Here is a 20,898-nt window from a genome sequence, read left to right on the forward strand (position 1 = left end):
GACGCTTGTGGCAACGCTTACATGAGTGGTGCTACAAATGTTTGCGGCAATCCTCACGCAAATGGGGCCATGAATGCTTGTGGTGACGTTCACATGAATGAGTAGCAGAAGAGGGAAGGATTTCTGGCTGGCCAAGATAAAACCAAGCTACATAGAATAGTGACCTGACATGTCAGCATCACTTAGGCACAGAAAACAAAAACTGGAACATTTTTCTTTACTGCCTTTCTTAAAATATTCCTGCATATTTCAGAATTTTATAATAATCTATTCGTTGTTACATATAAAACTTCCCTCCATTAAATAATTTTGCAGATCATTTTTGGCCTGGATAATGAGAGAAACTAATTAACATACCCTATTTAAATGTTTTCATATTCAGTAGCATTAAATGTTATCCACTTGTCATCTAATCAGCATCCTTCATGTTGTATTCCCCAAGAAGGAAAATATTAGCTCACTTGAGGTTTAACCAGTATGGAGTATGTTGGCATGATTATTGTGCATAATTCTTTCAGCTGGAATCTGAATTGACTGCACGTCATGAATTACAAGTTGAAATGAAGAAGAAGGAAAGTGATTTTGAGGAAAAAATTCAAAATTTACTCCAGGAGAAAGAAACAGTGGCAGCTGAGAAACAGCGTATTACCTCAGAGAACAAAAACTTAGAAATTAATAGCTCTTTGTTGAATGATGAGGTAATGATCAATGGTATAAATAAACTGATTACATTAGAGGAACATGCCATTTCAGTATTTAAAGCCTCAGTCCCAAGAATCATAAAATGGAATAAGAAATATTGCTATTGTCTTGGAAAAAGAATTGGGGAATGGGACAGGAGGTGAATGAAAAGTTGAACTTTAAGATTTTAAGATACCTGGATGTTAATGGATGCATGTAAATGTTGCTATTCGACACTATGACATCCATTTCATTATGATCAAGAGAGGGAATCAGGATAGTTGGTAGCATGCTGTGAAACATTTGTTTTGTTCTTTGTGAATAAAATGAATTGTATTATGAACTCTGGGATTGAAGCAGATCATTTACTTATTTATGGATTTATACCCCATCACATTCAATTGAGTCTTGGAAGCTTATAGCAAATATAACGTTGCTATTTGAGAAATATGAGTGTCCTATAATAAACTCTGGGTCCAATGTGTGATCCAATGCAGTATGTCAGACAGCATCTCCTATAGTGCCAGTCTGGCTGTTTTTCAAGCTTTTTTCTAGCATAATTTCAGTTGGCAACAATAATTTGGTCTCCATGTGACCTGCAGAATTATTTTTAGAAAATGAAATGATAGTTGTCCAGCATGCTTTTTTTGGAAGCTTGCACATCCTTAAAAAATTGGAAAATAAGCTGAGATGGTAAGTGTTAAAGTAGTAATGGAAAGCGATCTTTCCCATTTCTACTTCCATCATGGCAGCCGCTTTGTGAAAATACCGATAATTTACTCTGAAAATCCTAATTGTATCTATTAGAGCAGAAGCATTGAGAGCCCCACATACTAACCATCTACAACTGGGTTAGGCTGAAATGTTAAATCAGATGTGCAAAGTGTTACAATCTGATTTGATGTATATATGCAATATGTAAAATAATGCTCTGCAGATCCTTCAAAGCATGCTTTAGGAATATTAATGGAGTACTTTTGAATCATATAATAGGTTTGTCTTTTTTCATTGTGTGCTGTACCCAGCTGTCTCCTCACACTTCGCTTGCACAGCCACTTTGTTCTGTATTGTGCATGCTTGGTTCAGAACAGCCAGGATCAGCTTTCAGAATAGTTATGTAAGCCTGGGAAAAAGTCCTGCTTCAATCATTCAGAAAGCTGTGTTCCAAAGGATCTCTTGTGCAGAAATCACACATCCCTAAATCAGAATAAGACTACCAATCCAGTGTGTTTTGCCTATTCTTGTATCTGTTGCATTAGACAAAGTCAGTAAGGTTACACAAAAAGAAATCTCAAAACCTCAAAGGAAGGAAATATTAGGGTATTGAATGATGGCTTAGAGATGGGTAGTCTGTTTATTTTTCTGGTTTAGAATTATGAAACTTTTCCAATCTAACTTGTTCTACTTCTTTCTCTAAAGATTGCTCTACTGACCAAAGAACTTGAAGATCTTAAAAAGAAAATGGAGCAAATCATTTCATCTCCTCCCACGCTTCCTGAGATCTTAGGGCCACCCTCTCCTCCTCCTCCCCCCCCTCTGCCTGGGATGTCAGTGTCACCCCCTCCTCCTCCTCCTCCTCCTCCTCCTCTACCGGGAATGACAGAACCACCTCCCCCACCACCTCTGCCCGGTATTCCAGGATTGCCCCCTCCCCCACCACCTCTGCCCGGTATGCCAGGATTGCCCCCTCCCCCCCCACCACTTCCCGGTATGCCAGGATTGCCCCCTCCCCCACCACCTCTGCCCGGTATGCCAGGGTTGCCCCCTCCCCCACCACCTCTGCCCGGTATGCCAGGGTTGCCCCCTCCCCCACCACCTTTGCCCGGTATGCCAGGGTTGCCCCCTCCCCCACCACCTCTGCCCGGTATGCCAGGGTTGCCCCCTCCCCCACCACCTCTGCCCGGTATGCCAGGGTTGCCCCCTCCCCCACCACCTCTGCCTGGTATGCCAGGGTTGCCCCCTCCCCCACCCCCTCCTCCCACTCTATCTGGTTTTGGAATTATGCCAACTCCAGCTCTTCCATTTGGATTGCCTCCCAAGAAGATTTACAAACCAGAAGTTCAACTTAGGAGAACTAACTGGTCCAAGGTGACTTCTTGCAATTGACAATTAGATATATTTTTTTCCCATTGTCAATGTTTCCTTTTCCAAACTCCTCAGTCTACCAGTGCTTTTTTCTCTTAATTACTCTGGGTTCAAGATTTTGAATGCTGAGGACTAGAAAACGTTTATCACTGCTTGTTGCAGAACTACTATTCATTTTGCAGAATTTTATGGCATATAAAGTTGGATGTATTTTACATACTTAATTAATATGTCAATTTACCTCTGAATAATCTTAAAATAGTGAAATGTTTCTTTTGGTATTTAAGATACTGCTTTTAATTTTTTAGAAATAATTATAGCAATCATTTAAATATGATGGATTACAGAGGTAAATTATATATAGATATGAATTTTAACCAGTAGCACGTATTGTGGTCTACGCTTTTAGATATTGTGTGAATATCTTTTTATCAGATGCCCTAAATTGGAAAAGATAATTGTATATACCTTAACTGTATATAATTTAGGACCAGAATATTTTAAGGCTTACCTGTTATTGAATGGAACTTTATAAGGCTTGCAGAAGTATAAAAATCAATGGTTAGAATGTGGGGTAATATATACATCCTGGAATTTTCTCCATTGGTTTCTCTGTGTAAAATCTTTTGATGCCTGCCAGTATATGAGATACATTTTCTTGCATATTTGTCTCTGCCAAGTAGAACTAATTTTGATTTTCTACTGCTTAATTATTCTATTTATTAGTAGTGAAATAAAGAGCTGGCATTAAGCATGTAATTACATTATTCTTTTTTTTACTTGTACCCAACTCTTATGGGTAGAAAGGTAGCTGCATCTTGCATTTCATGATGAAATGAAAAATGCATAATAAATTAATCCCATAAATTGATAAATGTAATTCAGCAATATTATCTCCAGGCTAACACTATTTACTTTTGATGAAATGGTTTCTGTTTGATAAAAGCTTATGGAGAATAGCTTGTTTGCCAACAGGCATAAAAACCTTTTGTTTAAAGATACGTACAGGACAGTTAAACTGCAATAGGAATGTGAAATGGTGTTTATATGGATTGTGTCATGTTATATATAACCTTTACAGATTACAGCACAGGAATTATCTGAAGGCTGTTTCTGGGTGAAAGCTAAGGAGGATCGTTATGAGAATGATGATCTTTTTGCCAAGCTAACACTTCGTTTCTCAACTGGACAGAACAAATGTAAGTAACATTTTGTTACTTACTTTGAGCAACAATAAGTAAGGAATGTGAGATAGGCAGCTATATAATTTACTAAATAACTTCATTGATGTACACTAAAGACAGAAATGTATTAAGGATTGTTTATGCTTTTGTGGGGAAAATAAATTGGGCTCACAACAGGGCCAGGGGCAGCTGAAAATTGGGAGGTTCACACTCATCCAACAAACCTCCCTATCCAAAATAGACTTTTAGGCATAGTTTGTTGCCTTACATGCACAAATGGTGCCCTCATGTGGCAGCAGGAAGGGAGATGAGATCAAGCTCACTACAACACTTACCCTATGTGGCACCCTGTTGCCATCAGGTTACAGCTTGAAAATTGTGAATTTTCTGATGCCGGTTTCAGTAGAATCAAAACAGGAACCAAAGCAAATAATCAAGCTCACTGTAGTGTTTATTAGATAGTACATACTGGAGAGGATCTCCTCTAAAACAATAGTGAGAGACACACCCCTGCAGAGAAAAAGATGCACTCTTTTGTACATTTCAGAAAGGAGGGGAAAATGAACATGCCTACATGTTCATGATTGTTAGTGTATTAGTTCTCAGATTATTTTTTGCCCTTTTGTTATCTACAGCAGGGTTTTTCAACCTTTTCACCCATTGTACCACTTTTAAGGATGTGGCAACATCCGAGTACCACCAGTTGCCTAACAACGTGTCAAAAACTTGACACCCCCCCCAAAATGGAAAAAAGTGATGAAGTACAGGTAGTCCTCAACTTACAACAGTTCGCTTAGTGACTGTTCAAAGTTACAGTGGCACTGAAAAAAGTGCCTCCCAAGCCACAGCCAAGCAAGACACCTGCCTGCCCACCCGGTGGCACTCTTCCTCCTGTCCGAGGTTTTCATTTGTTGTGGACATTTCTGTTGAGGATTGGCAGCGGGGGTGGGGTGGGGTGGTTTTTGGTTTTTATTTCCCCCGTCCGCTGGGTAGTTGCAGCAGCTTTTGGTCACTTCACATGACTCTGGGACACTGTGACCGTCATAAATATGAATCAGTTGCCAAGCATCTGAATGTAAATCACAAGCCCTGGAAATGTTGCAACATTCCAGCTGATCAGCGCTTCTTCTGGGCTCAGCAGAAGTGCCAGGATCAGCGCCAAGCTCCAGCTGGAGCCTGGCGCTGATCTTGGCGCTTCCACTGAGCCCTGAAAAGCCCTGCAGCTCCAGCCATCTCTCACTCAGGCTTGTGCGGTGCTGCTTGTGCGGTTCAGCTCATTCCCCTCCCCCGCTACTTTTCTAGGATGATCGAGTACCACCTGCCAGGTGCCAATGTACCCCAGGTGGTACCCGTATCACTGGTTGGAAAGCCCTGATCTACAGAGAACAGTAGTCTTAGAAGAAACATTTGCATCTTGAGATTCAGTGATTGCATGAATGATAAAACTTAACCAAGGTGCCACTGTGGAAAGCATATACATTATTTGCAAAGTGGATTACTTAGTACATAACCCTAAATTCAGATTATTTTAAAATGTTAAAATTAATTCAGAGAATATTTGTAGCTCAGGGTTGACCTCTGTGGGGTCTTTGGTGCTCTTTGAGCTTAGTTGTTTTCTTGCAAATGTTTCATTACCCAACTAGGACACATCATCAGTATTATTAATTCTACTGGTTACCTAGTCAGGTAATGAAACGTCTGCAAGAAAACAACCAAGCTCAAAGACCACCAGGAAGCTCACAATTAATTTCAATAATACACACGTTTCATCTATAGAGTATATATGGTTTCCCAAATTTATCATCTAGTAATATAAATATTTCATATTTATCTATTCATGTCTTATTTTGTTTTTAACATGTTTTTTCTCTATTAGATATTTATAATATAAGCCAATTACAATCACGTATATACTGTAAAACTTAATTTTGCAGCAGTTACAGTCATACATAATTATACATACTTATAACAGATAAATTAGATAGACGATTTAGATGAGGGAATAGAAAGGGAACTCATCAAATTTGTTGATCACATTAAGCTGGCAGGAATAGTCAACACCCCAGATGATAGGCTCAAGATCCACAGGGAACTTGATAGACTTGAACACTGGGCCCTATCCAACAAAATGAAATTCAATATAGAGAAAAGTAAGGTCTTACACTTAGGCAAGAAAAACCAAATGTACAAGTACGGATTAGGTGAAACCTGGCTCAAAAGCAGTGTGTGAGAGGGATCTTGAAGCCCTAGAGAACAATCACTTTTTTGACAGCAGCCAAAAAACGCACCAACTCATTATGTAGTCAAAACAGGGACATTTAGAAGAAAAGGACTTTTTCATAAGCGGTAAAAGGAACATTCCAATAAGCAGTTTTGGATAATGAGGAAAAAAGTTTAGGAAGCACTAGTTTATACTTAATTGTGACTTTCTTCAGTTATCTACTTTTCCATTTTTTTATTCTGTTGTTCTCTAAAGTCTGCACTTTGTTTTGTAATTATCTCTTCATCCTAGGATCCTCTGAAACTCATTTATTGGGTTTTTTTCCTCTCTGATCTTTCCTTTTTACACTGGGGTGCTCACTTTTAGCTTTAGTTGCTTGTGATTGAAAAGTTTTGTTTCTGTTATGATTTAAAATCAGTAAATTCTCTTTTCAACCTCTCCCTTAAAGTTAACCATTATGTAATTCTGGCAATGATGATGATGATAGCTTAAAAAGGAAAGTTTTATAATATAGAAGTATAATTTGTGTATTTGCTTTAAAAGTACCAGTGAAAAAAGAAACCAAAGACAGATTGTTAATTTAGTAACAATTCAAGAGCATAATGTAGATGTTTCTTTTTTGCATCCTAATAATATAGAATATTGTGTTTATAATTGTGCTAAAAGTTTGTGCAAGCTTCCAAAATACAGTTAATGAAATTTCTATCATTCCTAATTTGAGTAAGAATCTTTCAAATATGTGCTTTGGATGCCACCTGCTGGTGGGAAAATAATGCTTGTTTCCCTTCATTCTTTTAAAAGACTTTCTTCCACCTAGTCTTTCTCTATGGCCTTGCAAAATAGATGAAAAAGATGAGAAGCTACTCTTAGACATGTATTGTTTTAGAACAGAAAGAATATGCCTGCCTATATCCTTCTTTTGAAAGTTTTTTAGATACTGGAACAGGAAAAGTATCATGCTGCCACAGACAAGTATAGAATAATTACTGTTTTGCTGTCCTGGGAAGATATTTTACTTTCCACTAATTTCACTAGAATATTAAAACATTTCTGACTTTTGGGCAAAAGTATAATATATTTCTTCCATCATTTTCATGCCATAACATACATCTTTCTGGGCAGTTCTCTAAATGGTCTCTAAAAATGTAAATTGGAAAATAGCTTTTGTAATATGTACAACATTTCCTAGTTTGAAAGCCTTTTTCTTGTAACAAAATAGTATTAGAGGTGAAATGTAGTTCTATTAGAGAAACTTTGTTTTGTTTTGAACCTGTCTGAAAAGGATTTCACCTTCTATAGTCTCCATTTGATGCAACTATCCAGACTTGCAAAAGGAAGTTATAATTGGACAGGTTAGCATGATAACATGATAAGATATTGTTTATCAGTATGAATTTACAATTCAGGCATGACTTGGGACTGGATTACCTGAGATAATATCTTTTTCCAAGAGTTTTTACCTGTCTGATCAGATCTAACAGATTGGGCACAATGCAGATTCTGTCAGCCAAAGACCACTGACTGGTAGAACTAGAAGATGGGCTTTTTCAGTTGTAGCCCCTGCCTTATATTCTCCCTTCAGAGATTAGAATTGCCCCAACCCTGTTAGTTTTTCACAAAGCTCTAAAAACTTGGCCATGTATCCTGGTCTGTGGCTCGGAATGTGTGAAGGGCTGCATTACTTGGCTTTATTATTAGCTAATTAATCACCATGACTGCTGTTTATATTATACCTATTTTGTGGAATAGTACTAAAATATAAGACTGAGTATCATTTAAAGCTGTCTTCAAAATACAACAGTATGCATATTATAGCCTACCTTGTAAGTAGGAAGGATTTGTGCCACAGTGCACTCCATGACTATAAAGGAATTACTGTAATTCTGTGTACAAGGCCAAATACTTTGTAAGATGTAGTAAGTTACTGAAATATAATTTTTAAAAAGTATATGTTCTCTTACTATAAAACTTAACAGCTCATTCGTACCCATTTTAAATAGGGATAAATTTAATTGCAGGTGCGTAATTGTATCCGTGATCTGCTATAGTTTTATGCTCCATTATTTGCACTAAAACATTTCTTGATATGTTTGTGTGTGTTTGTATGTCTAGATTTCAGTTGTACCATTTCCCCCCCTTGTGTACTTAATGGGTAAAAAATACAGAAAGATTCAAGTTTGGCTGGGAGTCTAGGCTAGTGAGTGTGTAGCAGTTTCTTTAACATTTCCATAGTAATTTTTATTTTTATTTTTTATTTTAATTCCATTTATATCCCGCCCTTCTCCGAAGACTCAGGGCGGCTTACAATTTAAGCACAAACCAATGTGCTTAGCAATAGCCTTCATTCTATGTATATGCTTGCTTATTAGGGCTTTCACACACACCCCAAGCGGCATTATTACAAAGTCAGCTTAATTGCCCCCAACAATGTGGGTCCTCATATAGTAATAACTATTTCTTCTGGTGCACTCATTCATAGTTTCTTTCAAACATTGCTAGTAATATTTTTTTCTTCACATTTCTGTAGTGCCCATCTCCCTCAAATATAATATAACTTGTTCAATGGGGTAAAGCTTTGATGAATTTCAAGACAAGGCTAAAGAAGAATGCCTAATATCTCAGTATGTGAGTAAATAACTTAATTCTCTTATAGGCCAAATTACTGTACATTATTTGGCTATTTGGATTAAAATGGGAAGTGAAGGCATCTTGTAGATAGTTTGATAGTGTATTTATCCCAACATTTTGCCTCACTTTGACAAGCATTTTCCTGTATATTTGGAAAAATAAATATTTTCAAAGTAACTTTTTAATGAAGGAAATCTACTACTAAAAGTGAGTGTGCAAAGGTTGGACAAAATGTTTGAAAAAAATATTTTCAGTTTGCTTTAATATAAGTGAACTACCTCTTTTCAGATCATTAAAATAGCCTTATCCTTTGTAAGGTTCATGCACCTGCTTCAGTTGGTTGGGCATACTTGTGCAATACAGCCACTTTGTTTCATTTCTGTTGTTGGTTCAGCACATGCAGACATAGGTAGTTTGAAACAGCTTTCAGTGAGATCTTGCAAGCTAGCAAAGATGCAGCTGCTTTTATATTATGGGAAGAGGAGCTTTGTTTGCATTTTTTCCAAATGCTTTGCAGAGCCTCATGCAGGTATCAGCAGAATTGTCGAGAAAGAAGCTGCAGATGAAATTGTTCCTATGCCGTTGTTGTATTATTTATTTATTTTGGAACATGAAATGTAAGACAATGAAATACTGAATTGCAGCATAGACCCATATATTCATAATTAATTTCATTCCATTATTTCTTTTCTAAAGAAATGTTATTGGTAACAGGCTCAAAACGAGCATACAAATGTTGATATAATCTGGTTTATGCTATAATAAATGATTGGTTCATTTACCATTATTTGCTGTATTGATACAGGCAGGACATATCTGTCAACAACTATGATTGGTTCATACAATTCATTTAAAATGTTCACTTAAAGAATTAGTGTGCCCTATTTGCCCAATAAATGAAGTTTGATTAATTTTCTTGGCAAAGTATCTTGTGTGAACCAACCTATTTCTGTAACTGAAAGTTTGAGTATGTTGCATATGTATACATTTGTTCATCTGTGAATAATCAAGGCTATCCATTTTTGATAAGTGGTCTATAATTAGCATGTAAGTTTTGGTTTTGAATATAGCTTTAGAATGCTCAGAGATACCCCTAATAAACTCTTCTAGGTAGGCTATTGTTTCCCAGTTTTGTGCCTCTCTTGCACTGATAAGGCATAATTCAAAACTTTTCTTAAATTTCTTGCAGTGTTTTTATCATCCACCAGATGTGCGCAGTTGAGCAATTTTGGCTCAGTTTCAGGGTAGTGATGTCAGAGCTACTGGATTGGAAGATGAGATCTCCTGACATTGTGTCATCAGGGTGGTGGCCATTTCCTCCCCTCCCTCCTCCCCCTTCTGCCCCCTCCCTTTTTGCTGGCCTCATTTCTCAGGAACAAAGAAAACAAACTGTGTGTGTGTGTGTGTGTTCCTTTTCCTCAGATAAAAGATTTTGCTTGGCTGCCAGAGCATCTTGTTTTTTCCCCATCTGCTTCTTTCTTTTTATAGTATATCTCCCATACTAGGAAGATTTAACACCATCCAGACTGTATTTTAGAGAGTTAAGTGTAATCAAAGAGATTTATCAGCTTTATCTATAGAGTGGGATGGTGTGATGGAGAGAAGGGAGGGAAATCTAGTCAGAACTTAACATTCTAATGCAACTCCTTCATCTGGTACCTTAACAATTGTAAATTGTTTTAACTTCCGTATTCCATTATGGAATATCTTGGGGATTATTAATTACAACACGTGCTAGGCTTTTTATTCTGATACTGTGTAATGCTTCACTTTGAATTTTCTAATCAAAGAGAAGTTTGCTTTTTAGCCTTCCATATAATTGTATTTTTCTTAAACCCCACATGTCTGTATAATGGTTTAGGACAGGTTTATGACATTCTCAAGCTCACGCTGCAAAATGAAATATGTAATTTTGCAGTTTTCTTGGGCTAATTCATGCAGGCTAAGTTGGGAAAATAAATTTATTTCTGCAAATCCTAAGTCTTCAATAGAGCCATTTAATGCTGTTATGTTGCTCTTAAAGTCTCTTAAGTGCTTTCAGCTTAACCTACAGTGCTTACCAAGAGTTTCCACGAGCTATCACTTTCCAAAACTGCTCTTGAAATATACAATATCAGAAAGCCAAAATTTGGAAGTTGAAATAATTATTTTCCTTTTCAATTTCAAATTCATGATATATAAATACTGCATTTGTATAGCATATAATAATAGGTCTCTGCTATTGTGTAAGATTTAATCTGGCAGAGTATTGTCCAAATATAGACCTTTGTGGATTATAATTACAGAAGAATTTTTCGATCAAAAATAGAATATAAATAAATCTGAGATAGTTATTCTACAGATTTCTCATTTGCTAGCAGGCTGCCTTGTTTCCATTGCAACACATGCTTCTCAATCCTAAAGCATCTCAATGCCAATCCAGGTTTGTGTAAGCACCAGATGGTGCTGTTGCCTTATTTTACTATTCTCTATCTTCCTTTGCCGCATTCAGCCATTTTAGGGAGGATGTTTGCCTTCCCTTTAGACTCCATTTTGTATTGATGGCGCAGAAAAAAATTGAACAAGGGAGGAGTTTGCAGGAAGAATGAACCATGCTGAGTCAAAGGCTGCTATTATTTGATGGCTCTGCTTCCTGTTTTTTTTTCATGTTCACTCAGCAGATATAGGCCAGGAAGCGAGCTTTATTTCATGAAAAGTAATATGTTTGTGAACAATAGCAGTTAAAAATGACCTTCAGCCACACTGAAGCTACCTTTTCTGTCTATTCAAATCAATGCTGACAAACCATGCAAATGGTTGGTTTTCTTTTCATTCATACCTTTTAGTTATTTTTCAGGAAAATGATTATATGTCAGACTAAATATTTTGCTATATATAGCTAACCAGGAAAGGTATGAATCATAGTGGGGGTTAATATAAGGAAGTAACAAATAGAAAGGAGAAATTATCAGAAACAGATTATTGATAAATTTTTGAAAGTAAAATATGTTTTCCCATAGATAAAATGAATATTAATACATTGTTTTATTCAGTTGTGGTATGCAGTATGTGAGCTCCTCTCTTCATATTTCAGGTTTCAATACTGAGTCAAAATTGACTATTGCAATATTTGAGAGTGATCAGCAGGGGTCTTCAAACTTGGCCCTTTTATGACTTGGGGACTTCAACTCCCAGAATTCCTCAGCCAGCATGCCTGGCTGAGGATTTCTGGGAGTTGAAGTCCACAAGTCATAAAAGGGCCAAGTTTGGACCCCTGGCTTATAGTAATAGCAAAAACCCAAAGCATTCTCAAACTATTGTTTCTTTATTAGTAAGTTTAATTTCAGGAAGTTATGTGACGTGGACCTCAAAACATTATTTTCAGAAGAGCTATATGTGCCTTCTCAGGTCTATTTCAGTCTCTCTCTAAATTCAGGTTTTTTAAAAAAAAATCTGTTAGTGAATCAAATTGTTTTCTTCTTGCCTTCATTAACTGATTTTAAAGGAGTGACCCTATCTTTTGGAGAGGGGGAAAAAAGAAGGCAGAACATAATTGTTTCTTTACAAATAACTGAACATAAAGCATCAAGTTAGGTGTGACATAGGCATTATTACATTAAGTAGTTGGTTAACATAGATAACATAAGAAAAATAATCCTTATTTAATCCATCAGAAATTGTGTTTAATGAATACATGAATTCCTATTTGCAGAAATCAGTCTTAATTCCTTTTCTTGTCAATATAGTAAAGACTACATACTCAGATCTAATGCTAATATAGGATTTGTCACCGCCAAAGCAATTCTTTTTCTGGTATCTTTTTTCTTCCTTTCCCCAACAACAGCTGTGATAATATATCTAATAGGATTATATTCCATGCACTTGATGTGATAGATTGTGATTCATAAAAGTTTATGTGATAATGCATTTATTGCTCCTCAGAGTGTGACAAGTTAATTTCTAATAACTATGGTCACCACTATGTCATTCTTAATGAGATGATGAATCTGTGCTCTCTATCTACCATTTTTCAGGGCAAATTCGAACTCAGATAATCAGATATCAATATGTTTTATCATATATTTCCTGTACTTACAAAATTATACTATTCACAAGGGAATTATTTTTTATTATTATTATTATTATTATTATTATTATTATTATTATTATTATTATTATTATTATTATTAATTTTTATTTTAATCCCATTTATATTTTTTATTTATTTTATTTATTTTAATTCCATTTATATCCCGCCCTTCTCCGAAGACTCAGGGCGGCTTACAATTTAAGCACAAACCAATGTGCTTAGCAATAGCCTTCATTCTATGTATATGCCTGCTTATTAGGGCTTTCTCCCCCCCCCCCAAGCAGCATTATTACAAAGTCAGCTTATTGCCCCCAACAATCTGGGTCCTCATTTTACCTACCTCGGAAGGATGGAAGGCTGAGTCAACCTTGAGCCTGGTGGGATGTGAACCTGCACTAATTGCAGGCAGCTGGTGTTATTTAAGGAGGCATTAGCCCACTGCTCCACCAAGGCTGGTTTTCTCCGTGAAGGGAATATTTTCATCCATAGGGGCATTTCACTTGGTATATTCCTGCCTTCGTAACACTATTGCAGGTCATCTTGGTAATCATTTGTGATTCTAATGCCCCAAGTTGATGTTTCTTCCATTTTATTTATTTATTTATTTATTTATTTATTTATTTATTTATTTTTATATACCGCCCTTCTCCCGAGGAGGTCCTCTCTGTGGGAGCGCACAGGACGGAGGGGTGTTGACGTTGGCAGAAGGTGCTCCCGTAGGTAGTCCGGACCCATGCCATGTAGGGCTTTGTATGTCATTGTTAGCACCTTGAATTTCACTCGGAAGGCAACCGGAAGCCAGTGCAGCTCACGGAGGAGAGGTGTGATATGGGAGTATCGGGAGGCCCCCAAAAGTGTTCGTGCAGCTGCACTCTGCACCAGTTGAAGCTTCCGAGTGGCTCTCAAGGGCAGCCCCATGTAGAGAGCGTTACAGTAGTCAAGGCGAGAGGTCACAAGTGCATGGGTGACTGTACGTAAGGCATCCAGGTCCAGATAAGGTCGTAGTTGGCGCACCAGTCGAACCCGGGAGAAGGCCCCCTTGGTCACAGCTCCTATGTGATCTTCCAAGGATAGCTGTGAGTCTAGGAGGACACCCAGGTTGCGGGCCCTATCAACAGGGGGTAATAACTCATCCCCGATGTTAAGGGATGGAATGTTCTGAGTATCCTGGCATGCCGGTATGTACAGCCATTCAGTCTTGTCCGGGTTGAGTTGAAGCCTGTTCCTCCCCATCCATTCCCGGACCGCTTTCAGGCAACAGGACATCACGTCGAGGGCATCACTGATGCTGTTTGGAGTTGAGATGAAAAGCTGGGTGTCATCAGCATACTGATGGTACCCTACTCCAAAACCACGAATGATCTCACCTAGCGGTTTCATGTAGATGTTGAACAGGAGAGGCGAGAGAACCGACCCCTGAGGGACTCCACAAACGAGAGGCCTCGGAGTCGACCTCTGTCCTCCTGCGAGCACCGACTGCGAGCGACCCAGGAGAAAGGAGGAGAACCACCGCAGAACCGTGCCTCCCAGTCCCCTGAGGCGCCGCAGCAAGATATCATGGTCGATGGTATCGAAAGCCGCCGAAAGGTCTAATAGGACTAGGACAGAGGAATGGCCCCTGTCCCGGGCCCTCCAGAGATCATTCATCAGAGCGACCAATGCCGTCTCCGTGCTGTAGCCCGGCCTGAAGCCCGATTGGCACGGGTCTAGATAAACCGCTTCCTCCAGGACCTGAGGAAGTTGATGCGCCACCACACTCAACAACCTTCGCAAGGAAGCGAAGGTTGGAGACTGGACGAAAGTTATTCAATGAGGTTGGGTCCAAGGTGGGCTTCTTGAGGAGAGGTCTCACCACCGCCTCCTTCAAGGAGGTGGGGAAGTGACCCTCACTCAGAGAGGCAGAGATGACCGCCTGAAACCAGCCTCGTGTCCCCTCTCGAGCTGCATAAGCCAGCCAGGAAGGGCACGGGTCCAGTAAGCATGTGGAGGAGCTCAACCTCCTCATAATCCTGTCCACTTCCTTTGGAGTCACAGGATCAAATTCCTCCCAGATGACGTCGACAAGACTGCCCATGTCCTGTTCCTCCGACTCTGCCCAGTTGGAGTCCAGGCCGGTTCAAATCTGAGCGATTTTATCCAACAGATATTGACCGAATTCCTCGGCTCGACCCTGTAAGGGTTCCTCCCTCACCTCTTGGTTCAGAAGGGAGCGAGTCACTCTGAACAGGGCAGCCGGGCGATTATCTGCGGACGCGATGAGGGTGGAAAAGTAATTGGATTTCGCCACCCTTATCGCTGCGAGATAAGACCTGGTGAGGATTCTTAGTCGCAATCAGTCGGATTCGGATCGACTGGATCTCCAACGGCTCTCTAGGCCCCGTCTCCGACGCTTCATCTCCCGGAGCTCCGCGGTGAACCATGGGGCTCGCTGGGATCTGCGCCGGGTCAGGGGCCGCAGGGGTACAACTCGGTCCAGAGCCTCCGTGGCTGCCCTTTCCCAGGCTTCCACTAAGGCGTCCGCCGAGCTGTGAGCAGGGAGTGCAGGTGGGTTCCCAAGCGCTGCCTGGAACCTATCAGGGTCCATTAGGCGCCTGGGGCGGTACCATCTGGTTGGCACCGTGCACCCACGGCGGGGGGTGGCAAAGGGGAAGTCTAGCCGTAGGAGGTGATGATCGGTCCATGACAGGGGCGTAACGGTTGTGGAGCCCCCACCAATATCATCACGCCACCGTCCAGATAAGAACACCAAGTCGGGGGTGTGGCCTCCCTCATGAGTCGGTCCAGAAATTATTTGCAACAGGTCCATGGCCGTCATGGAAGCCATGAACTCCCGCGCTAGTTCGGACGATCCTCCCAGGGACGGTAGGTTGAAGTCGCCCAAAACCATGAGTTTGGGGAATTCAACCACCAACCCTGAGAGGACATCGAGTAGCTTAGGCAGGGCTGCCGCTGCACGATTAGGTGGAAGGTACGCCAGCAGCAGGCCCAACTGCGCCCCCGGACCGTATCTCAGAAAGAGAGACTCACACCCGACTATCTGAGGGACGGTGGTATTTTGTAGGGCAAGATCCTATTTTCTAATTATGCTGTGCCACTTTTTTTCTATAAGGCTTATCTAAATCTCTAAATCTTATCCAAATCTCTTATTTAAAAATTGTGTACCTCTTTGTCACAGGATTGTGGAGTAGTCCTTTATGTATGGGCACATAAATAGATCAGTTACTGCTTTGAAATAATAAATGGGGGAATGACAGTGTAGTTTTGTTTTGTGAGGGGAAATTTGAACGATACCTCCTGATATTGGAGGCATCCTATTATAGCAGACATACCTTATCTTTTTATCCCTCTTAAAAATCTTTTCAGTGGTTAAGGAATGCCCTGAATTTCTTTGAGAGATTGTTAGCTATGGACAGTTCTGTTGAAATTATCTGGGTCACTAAGATCTTTAATTCTTCACAGCAAAAAAGCAGCCCGAGGGTGGAGAAGAAAAGAATCAAGCTAAGAAGAAAGTCAAGGAGCTGAGAGTGCTAGATTCAAAAAATGCTCAGAACCTTTGTGAGTATGATTTGATATGATTAAGGAGAAATTCCTATCAATGAGAACAATTAATCAGTGGAACAGCTTGCCTCCAGAAGTTGTAGGTGCTCCATTACTGGAGGTTTTTAAGAAGAGACTGGATAGCTATTTGTCTGGAATAGTATAGGTCCGTGGTGGTGAACCTGTGGCACGCAGAGCCCTCTCTGTGGGCACATCCGCCGTCCCCCCAGTCCTAGGCCTTCAGCTGGGTTTTATAAAACCTTTTCACTTTAGGCCTCCACCACCGTGTGCAAAAAAAAAAAGGTTCAATCAATAAATCAATTTCAACTTCTTGTGCCGTTACTACCGCAGCCACACCCACCCAATGGGCCACACCCACCTGGCATCCGATGATACATAAGTGGGTTTTGGGTTGCAGTTTTGGCACTCGGTCTCTAAAAGGTTCGCCATCACTGGTATAGGTTCTCCTGCTCAAACGGGTTGGATTAGAAGACTTCCACTGTGCTTTCCAACTGTTATTCTGTAATTCTGGTGGGAAAGTTTGCCTAAGTTTACTGTGACAACTTTCAGAAATTATTTGAATGTTTATTTAAATGAAGGAAAAATCAGGAAAGGTAATTTCTTTGATTTGAATATTTGGATAGGCCAATAATTTGGTTAATTGTGCTTCTCTTTAAATGTGCAGCAATTTTTTTGGGCTCCTTTCGCATGCCTTATGAGGAAATCAAGAACGCCATCTTGGAGGTGAATGAAGCTGTGTTGACTGAATCCATGGTGCAGGTGAGAAAGACTCGTATGATCATATTTTCTCTCTAGAGTGTAAGTCTGCACAGCCAGTATCCATTAAGTTGAACTCAACCTCCAGTAGTTCTGACAGCTAAAAAGCATTTATTTTGCTATCCAGGATTGTAAGAACAGAGAGAGATTGTCAAGAACTGGCATCCCCAAGGTTTCTGTTCGATAGCTCATAAATTATTCAGGCTTGAGTATATAATAATCAGGACATTATGCTGTCATTTGATCCTTTGTATTTGAATATTTGCATATCAAATTATGTTAAAAAGGTTCCATAGTTTGAAAGACCCATCCTTAGTTTTTTCTAGGTCAATATTATCATATTTATCAGCAGCTATTCCAAGCAACTGTATCCTTTTAACTTCTTTCTCAGAATCTGATTAAGTTAATGCCTGAACCAGACAAATTGAAGATGATAGCAGGACTGAAAGAAGAATATAATGAACTAGCTGAGTCTGAGCAGTTTGGAATTGTGGTAAGTGATTATTGCAGAAGAGGAATCATCTCTCTTTCTGAAAAGAAATAAATAACAAACACACAATAATATAGTGTAAGTTTGTCCCTCTTATTTTTCAGACAGTCTGTCACATTTTCTAGGACGTCCCACTGTTATGTCTACCATGTTATACTAAGTGCTTCATTTTATTTTTTTTCCCTTAGCTTTGAGTATAGTCGTTATATTCTAGCCTACATGTCTCCTGAGCTATTTGTGCTTGAGACAGAAAAAAATGAAATTTTGATTTTGGGATTTGCTGATTTACTTGTTGCTATTAAAATTGCTATTATATACTAAGTATGTTTCTGCCAACCTAGCAGTTCGAAAGCACGTAAAAATGCAAGTAGAAAAATAGGGACCACTACGGTGGGAAGGTAACAGCATTCCGTGCGCCTTTGGCGTCTAGTCATGCCGGCCACATGACCACGGAGACGTCCTCGGACAAGCGCTGGCTCTTCGGCTTTGAAACGGAGATGAGCACCGGCCCCTAGAGTTGGAAACAACTAGCACGCATGTGCGGGGGAACCTTTACCTTTTTACTAAGTATGTAAAACAAAAAGTTGAGATTGTAATTTTATTGCCTTTATTCTACTGCACTGAAGAGTTGGGAATTAATGCTTTTTTCTTCTTTTTTTCCCCTTTATCCCACACTTTTCCCTTCCTCTTTTTTCCTTCTCCTGCTTTATTTTTCTTTATTTTTCACTTGTATTTTATAGAAATATAAATTTTGTCCTTCACACTGAAGCCTTAAACAATGAGGGGAGTAGTGTGCTGCTATTCAAGGGGAAACTTTAACAGAGTTGGAAGGGTCCAACTCCCTGCTCAAGAGGAGACCCTATACCATTCCAAACAAAAAAGGTTAAAAACCTTCAATAAAGGAATACCCACAACTTCTGGAGGCAAACTTTTCCATTGATTAATTGTTCTCACTGTCAGGAAATTTCTCCTTAGTTTAGGTTGCAGCTTTCTTTAATGATCTTCCAGCTGTTACTTCTAGTCCAGACATCAAATGCTTTGGAGAATAGATTGACCGCCCCCTCTCTTGGCAACTCTTCAAATATTGGAAAACTGCTATCAAGTCACCCCTAGATATACCCATTTCCTTCAGCCATTCATTGTATATTTATCTTCCAGGCTCCTAATTGTCTTTGTTGTTATTCTCTATAGTCTTTCAAGAATCTCAACATCTTTGTTGTATTTTGGTGATCAAAACTGGATGCAGCATTCCATGTGTGGTCTTAACAGTGCAGTATAAAGCGATACTAACACTTTACATGATCTTTATACCTTGATCCATCTATTGAGGCAGCCTAGGACTTTTTTTTTTGGCAACTATAGCACAGTGCTGGCTTATACTTACAGTAGTGGCCAAAATTGTGGAAACCTTTTGGGAAAAGTGTACGGTACAAATGCCACCTTTGGTTAAGTTTCCACCAATTTTTCTTCTAATTTCTTTATAACTGTAGCCTTGTTCAGTTAATAATACTATTTTACATCGCTTTCTGGGCAACCAGTCAACTCTTTGCACCATTTAATTTTATTACATTTTACAAGTTCACTAAATGAAAGAACACAAAAACCCCCAACCAACTTAATAGCAATCACATAACACACTGACAAATGTCTTCTCAGCATTACATTCTTGATTAAATTATCTTTCCATTGATACATAATTTTATGGTACTACTTCCAAAAACAGGTGGTGTTATTAGCCATCAAACCTCAAGAATACACTTTTCCCAAAAGGTTTCCACAATTTTGGCCACTGCTGTAAGTATTTGTCCACTAGGTCACTTAGATCCCTCTCACAGTTACAGCTGTTGAAACAAGTACCACCTATTGTATACTTGCCTAAGGGTAAAACCTTACTTTTCCAGCCACTGAATTGCATTTTGTTAGATAGGGCTCAGTGTTCAATCTGTGGATATCATTCTAGATCTTGAGTCTTATCTTCTAAGTATTGGCCATTCCCCCCCCCCCCAGCTTAGTGTCATCTGCAAATTTGATGAGTTCCCTTTCTATCCCCTCATCTAAATTGTTTGTGAAGATGTTGAAGAATACTGGGCCTTAAGACAGTGCTCACTGCTTCCTTCCTTCCAGATAGATGTACTTCCATTGAGGACTATGTTAAGTGTGTTTGGTCAGCCAGTTAAGAATCCATCTGTTGGTGATTTGTATCCCACGTTTTCTATATTACCAAGAAGAAGGCTTTAGTCTACTTTGTCAAATGCCTTACTGAAGTCCAAGTATACAATGTCCACAGAATTTTGCTGCTTCACTAATTTAATTGCTTTTGTCAAGCAAGACATTAAGGTTTGCTTGGCATGATCTGTTTTTGACAAACCCATGTTGGCTTCTAGTAATAGCTTAATTGGTTTCTAGGTGTTTGGAGATCTGTTGCTTGATTATCTTTTCAGGATTTTTCCAAGATACTGATGTGAGATTGATTGGTCTGTACTTTCCTGGATCATTCCCCTTCCCCCCCATATTTTTTACCACAAAAATTGAAATAGAATCATATCATTGATTTAGACTATTTAGGTCCAAATGATGTTGCTTTAGTACACCAGACAAAGATGATATCTGTTGTTTAAAAATATAAATTATCGCAGCCTTTTTCTTTTTCTCCTTGTGACAACACAAGATCAAAACATCTGACAGTGGTTTATCAAAAGAGCTGTGGTTTAATATGCAACATGAAACAACATTCAGGGAGCATACAGAATACAAGGCAGTCAGTTATATACAAAAGATTCCAATGGTCATTCCCCTCAGACACAGTCTCTTAAAGGGGCACTACTCCTAAAATACTCTGCTGACACATTCTCCACACATCACTTCTGCCGGTCAGCTTCTAAATTATAATTACCTTGAGACTCCTCCCATTTAGAGCTGAGACTCCTCCCATTTAGAGCTGAACGGCTGCTAGTCCAAACACCTTTACCCAATTTTGATGCGTGTCTGAACTCAAAAGCTTCGTTAATATATTAGCCAAATTATTTTCAGAGGGGCAGTGCTTTAACTCTTATTAGTTTACTCTTCGCTGCCTCGCCTACACTGCAATTCATTATTTTGTAACACCTTTTTATATACCCACTTACATCCCACTGCCTTTTTTTCCTTCTGGCAATCTCATGGGCGAGAACACTTGATGCACAACCATAGATTTCATTTCTCTGTCCATGGCTTCCTTCCATTTTTC

The 20,898-nt window shown here is 39.3% G+C and overlaps 1 protein-coding gene across 1 annotated transcript in view; it reads left to right on the forward strand.

Moving 5' to 3' along the window:
• DIAPH1 (diaphanous related formin 1) overlaps positions 1-20,898 on the forward strand; it is a 99,229-nt gene that overhangs the window by 40,823 nt on the left and 37,508 nt on the right. The window contains exons 15-20 of the mRNA XM_081324764.1: positions 519-698; positions 2,101-2,769; positions 3,848-3,965; positions 16,328-16,423; positions 17,091-17,185; positions 17,574-17,675. Coding sequence (XP_081180890.1) covers positions 519-698; positions 2,101-2,769; positions 3,848-3,965; positions 16,328-16,423; positions 17,091-17,185; positions 17,574-17,675 — 1,260 coding nt within the window. The remainder of the gene's footprint in view (positions 1-518; positions 699-2,100; positions 2,770-3,847; positions 3,966-16,327; positions 16,424-17,090; positions 17,186-17,573; positions 17,676-20,898) is intronic.

This window comes from Vipera berus (assembly GCF_964194415.1).
Source record: "Vipera berus genome assembly, chromosome: 3".
NCBI classification, from domain to species: domain Eukaryota; kingdom Metazoa; phylum Chordata; class Lepidosauria; order Squamata; family Viperidae; genus Vipera; species Vipera berus.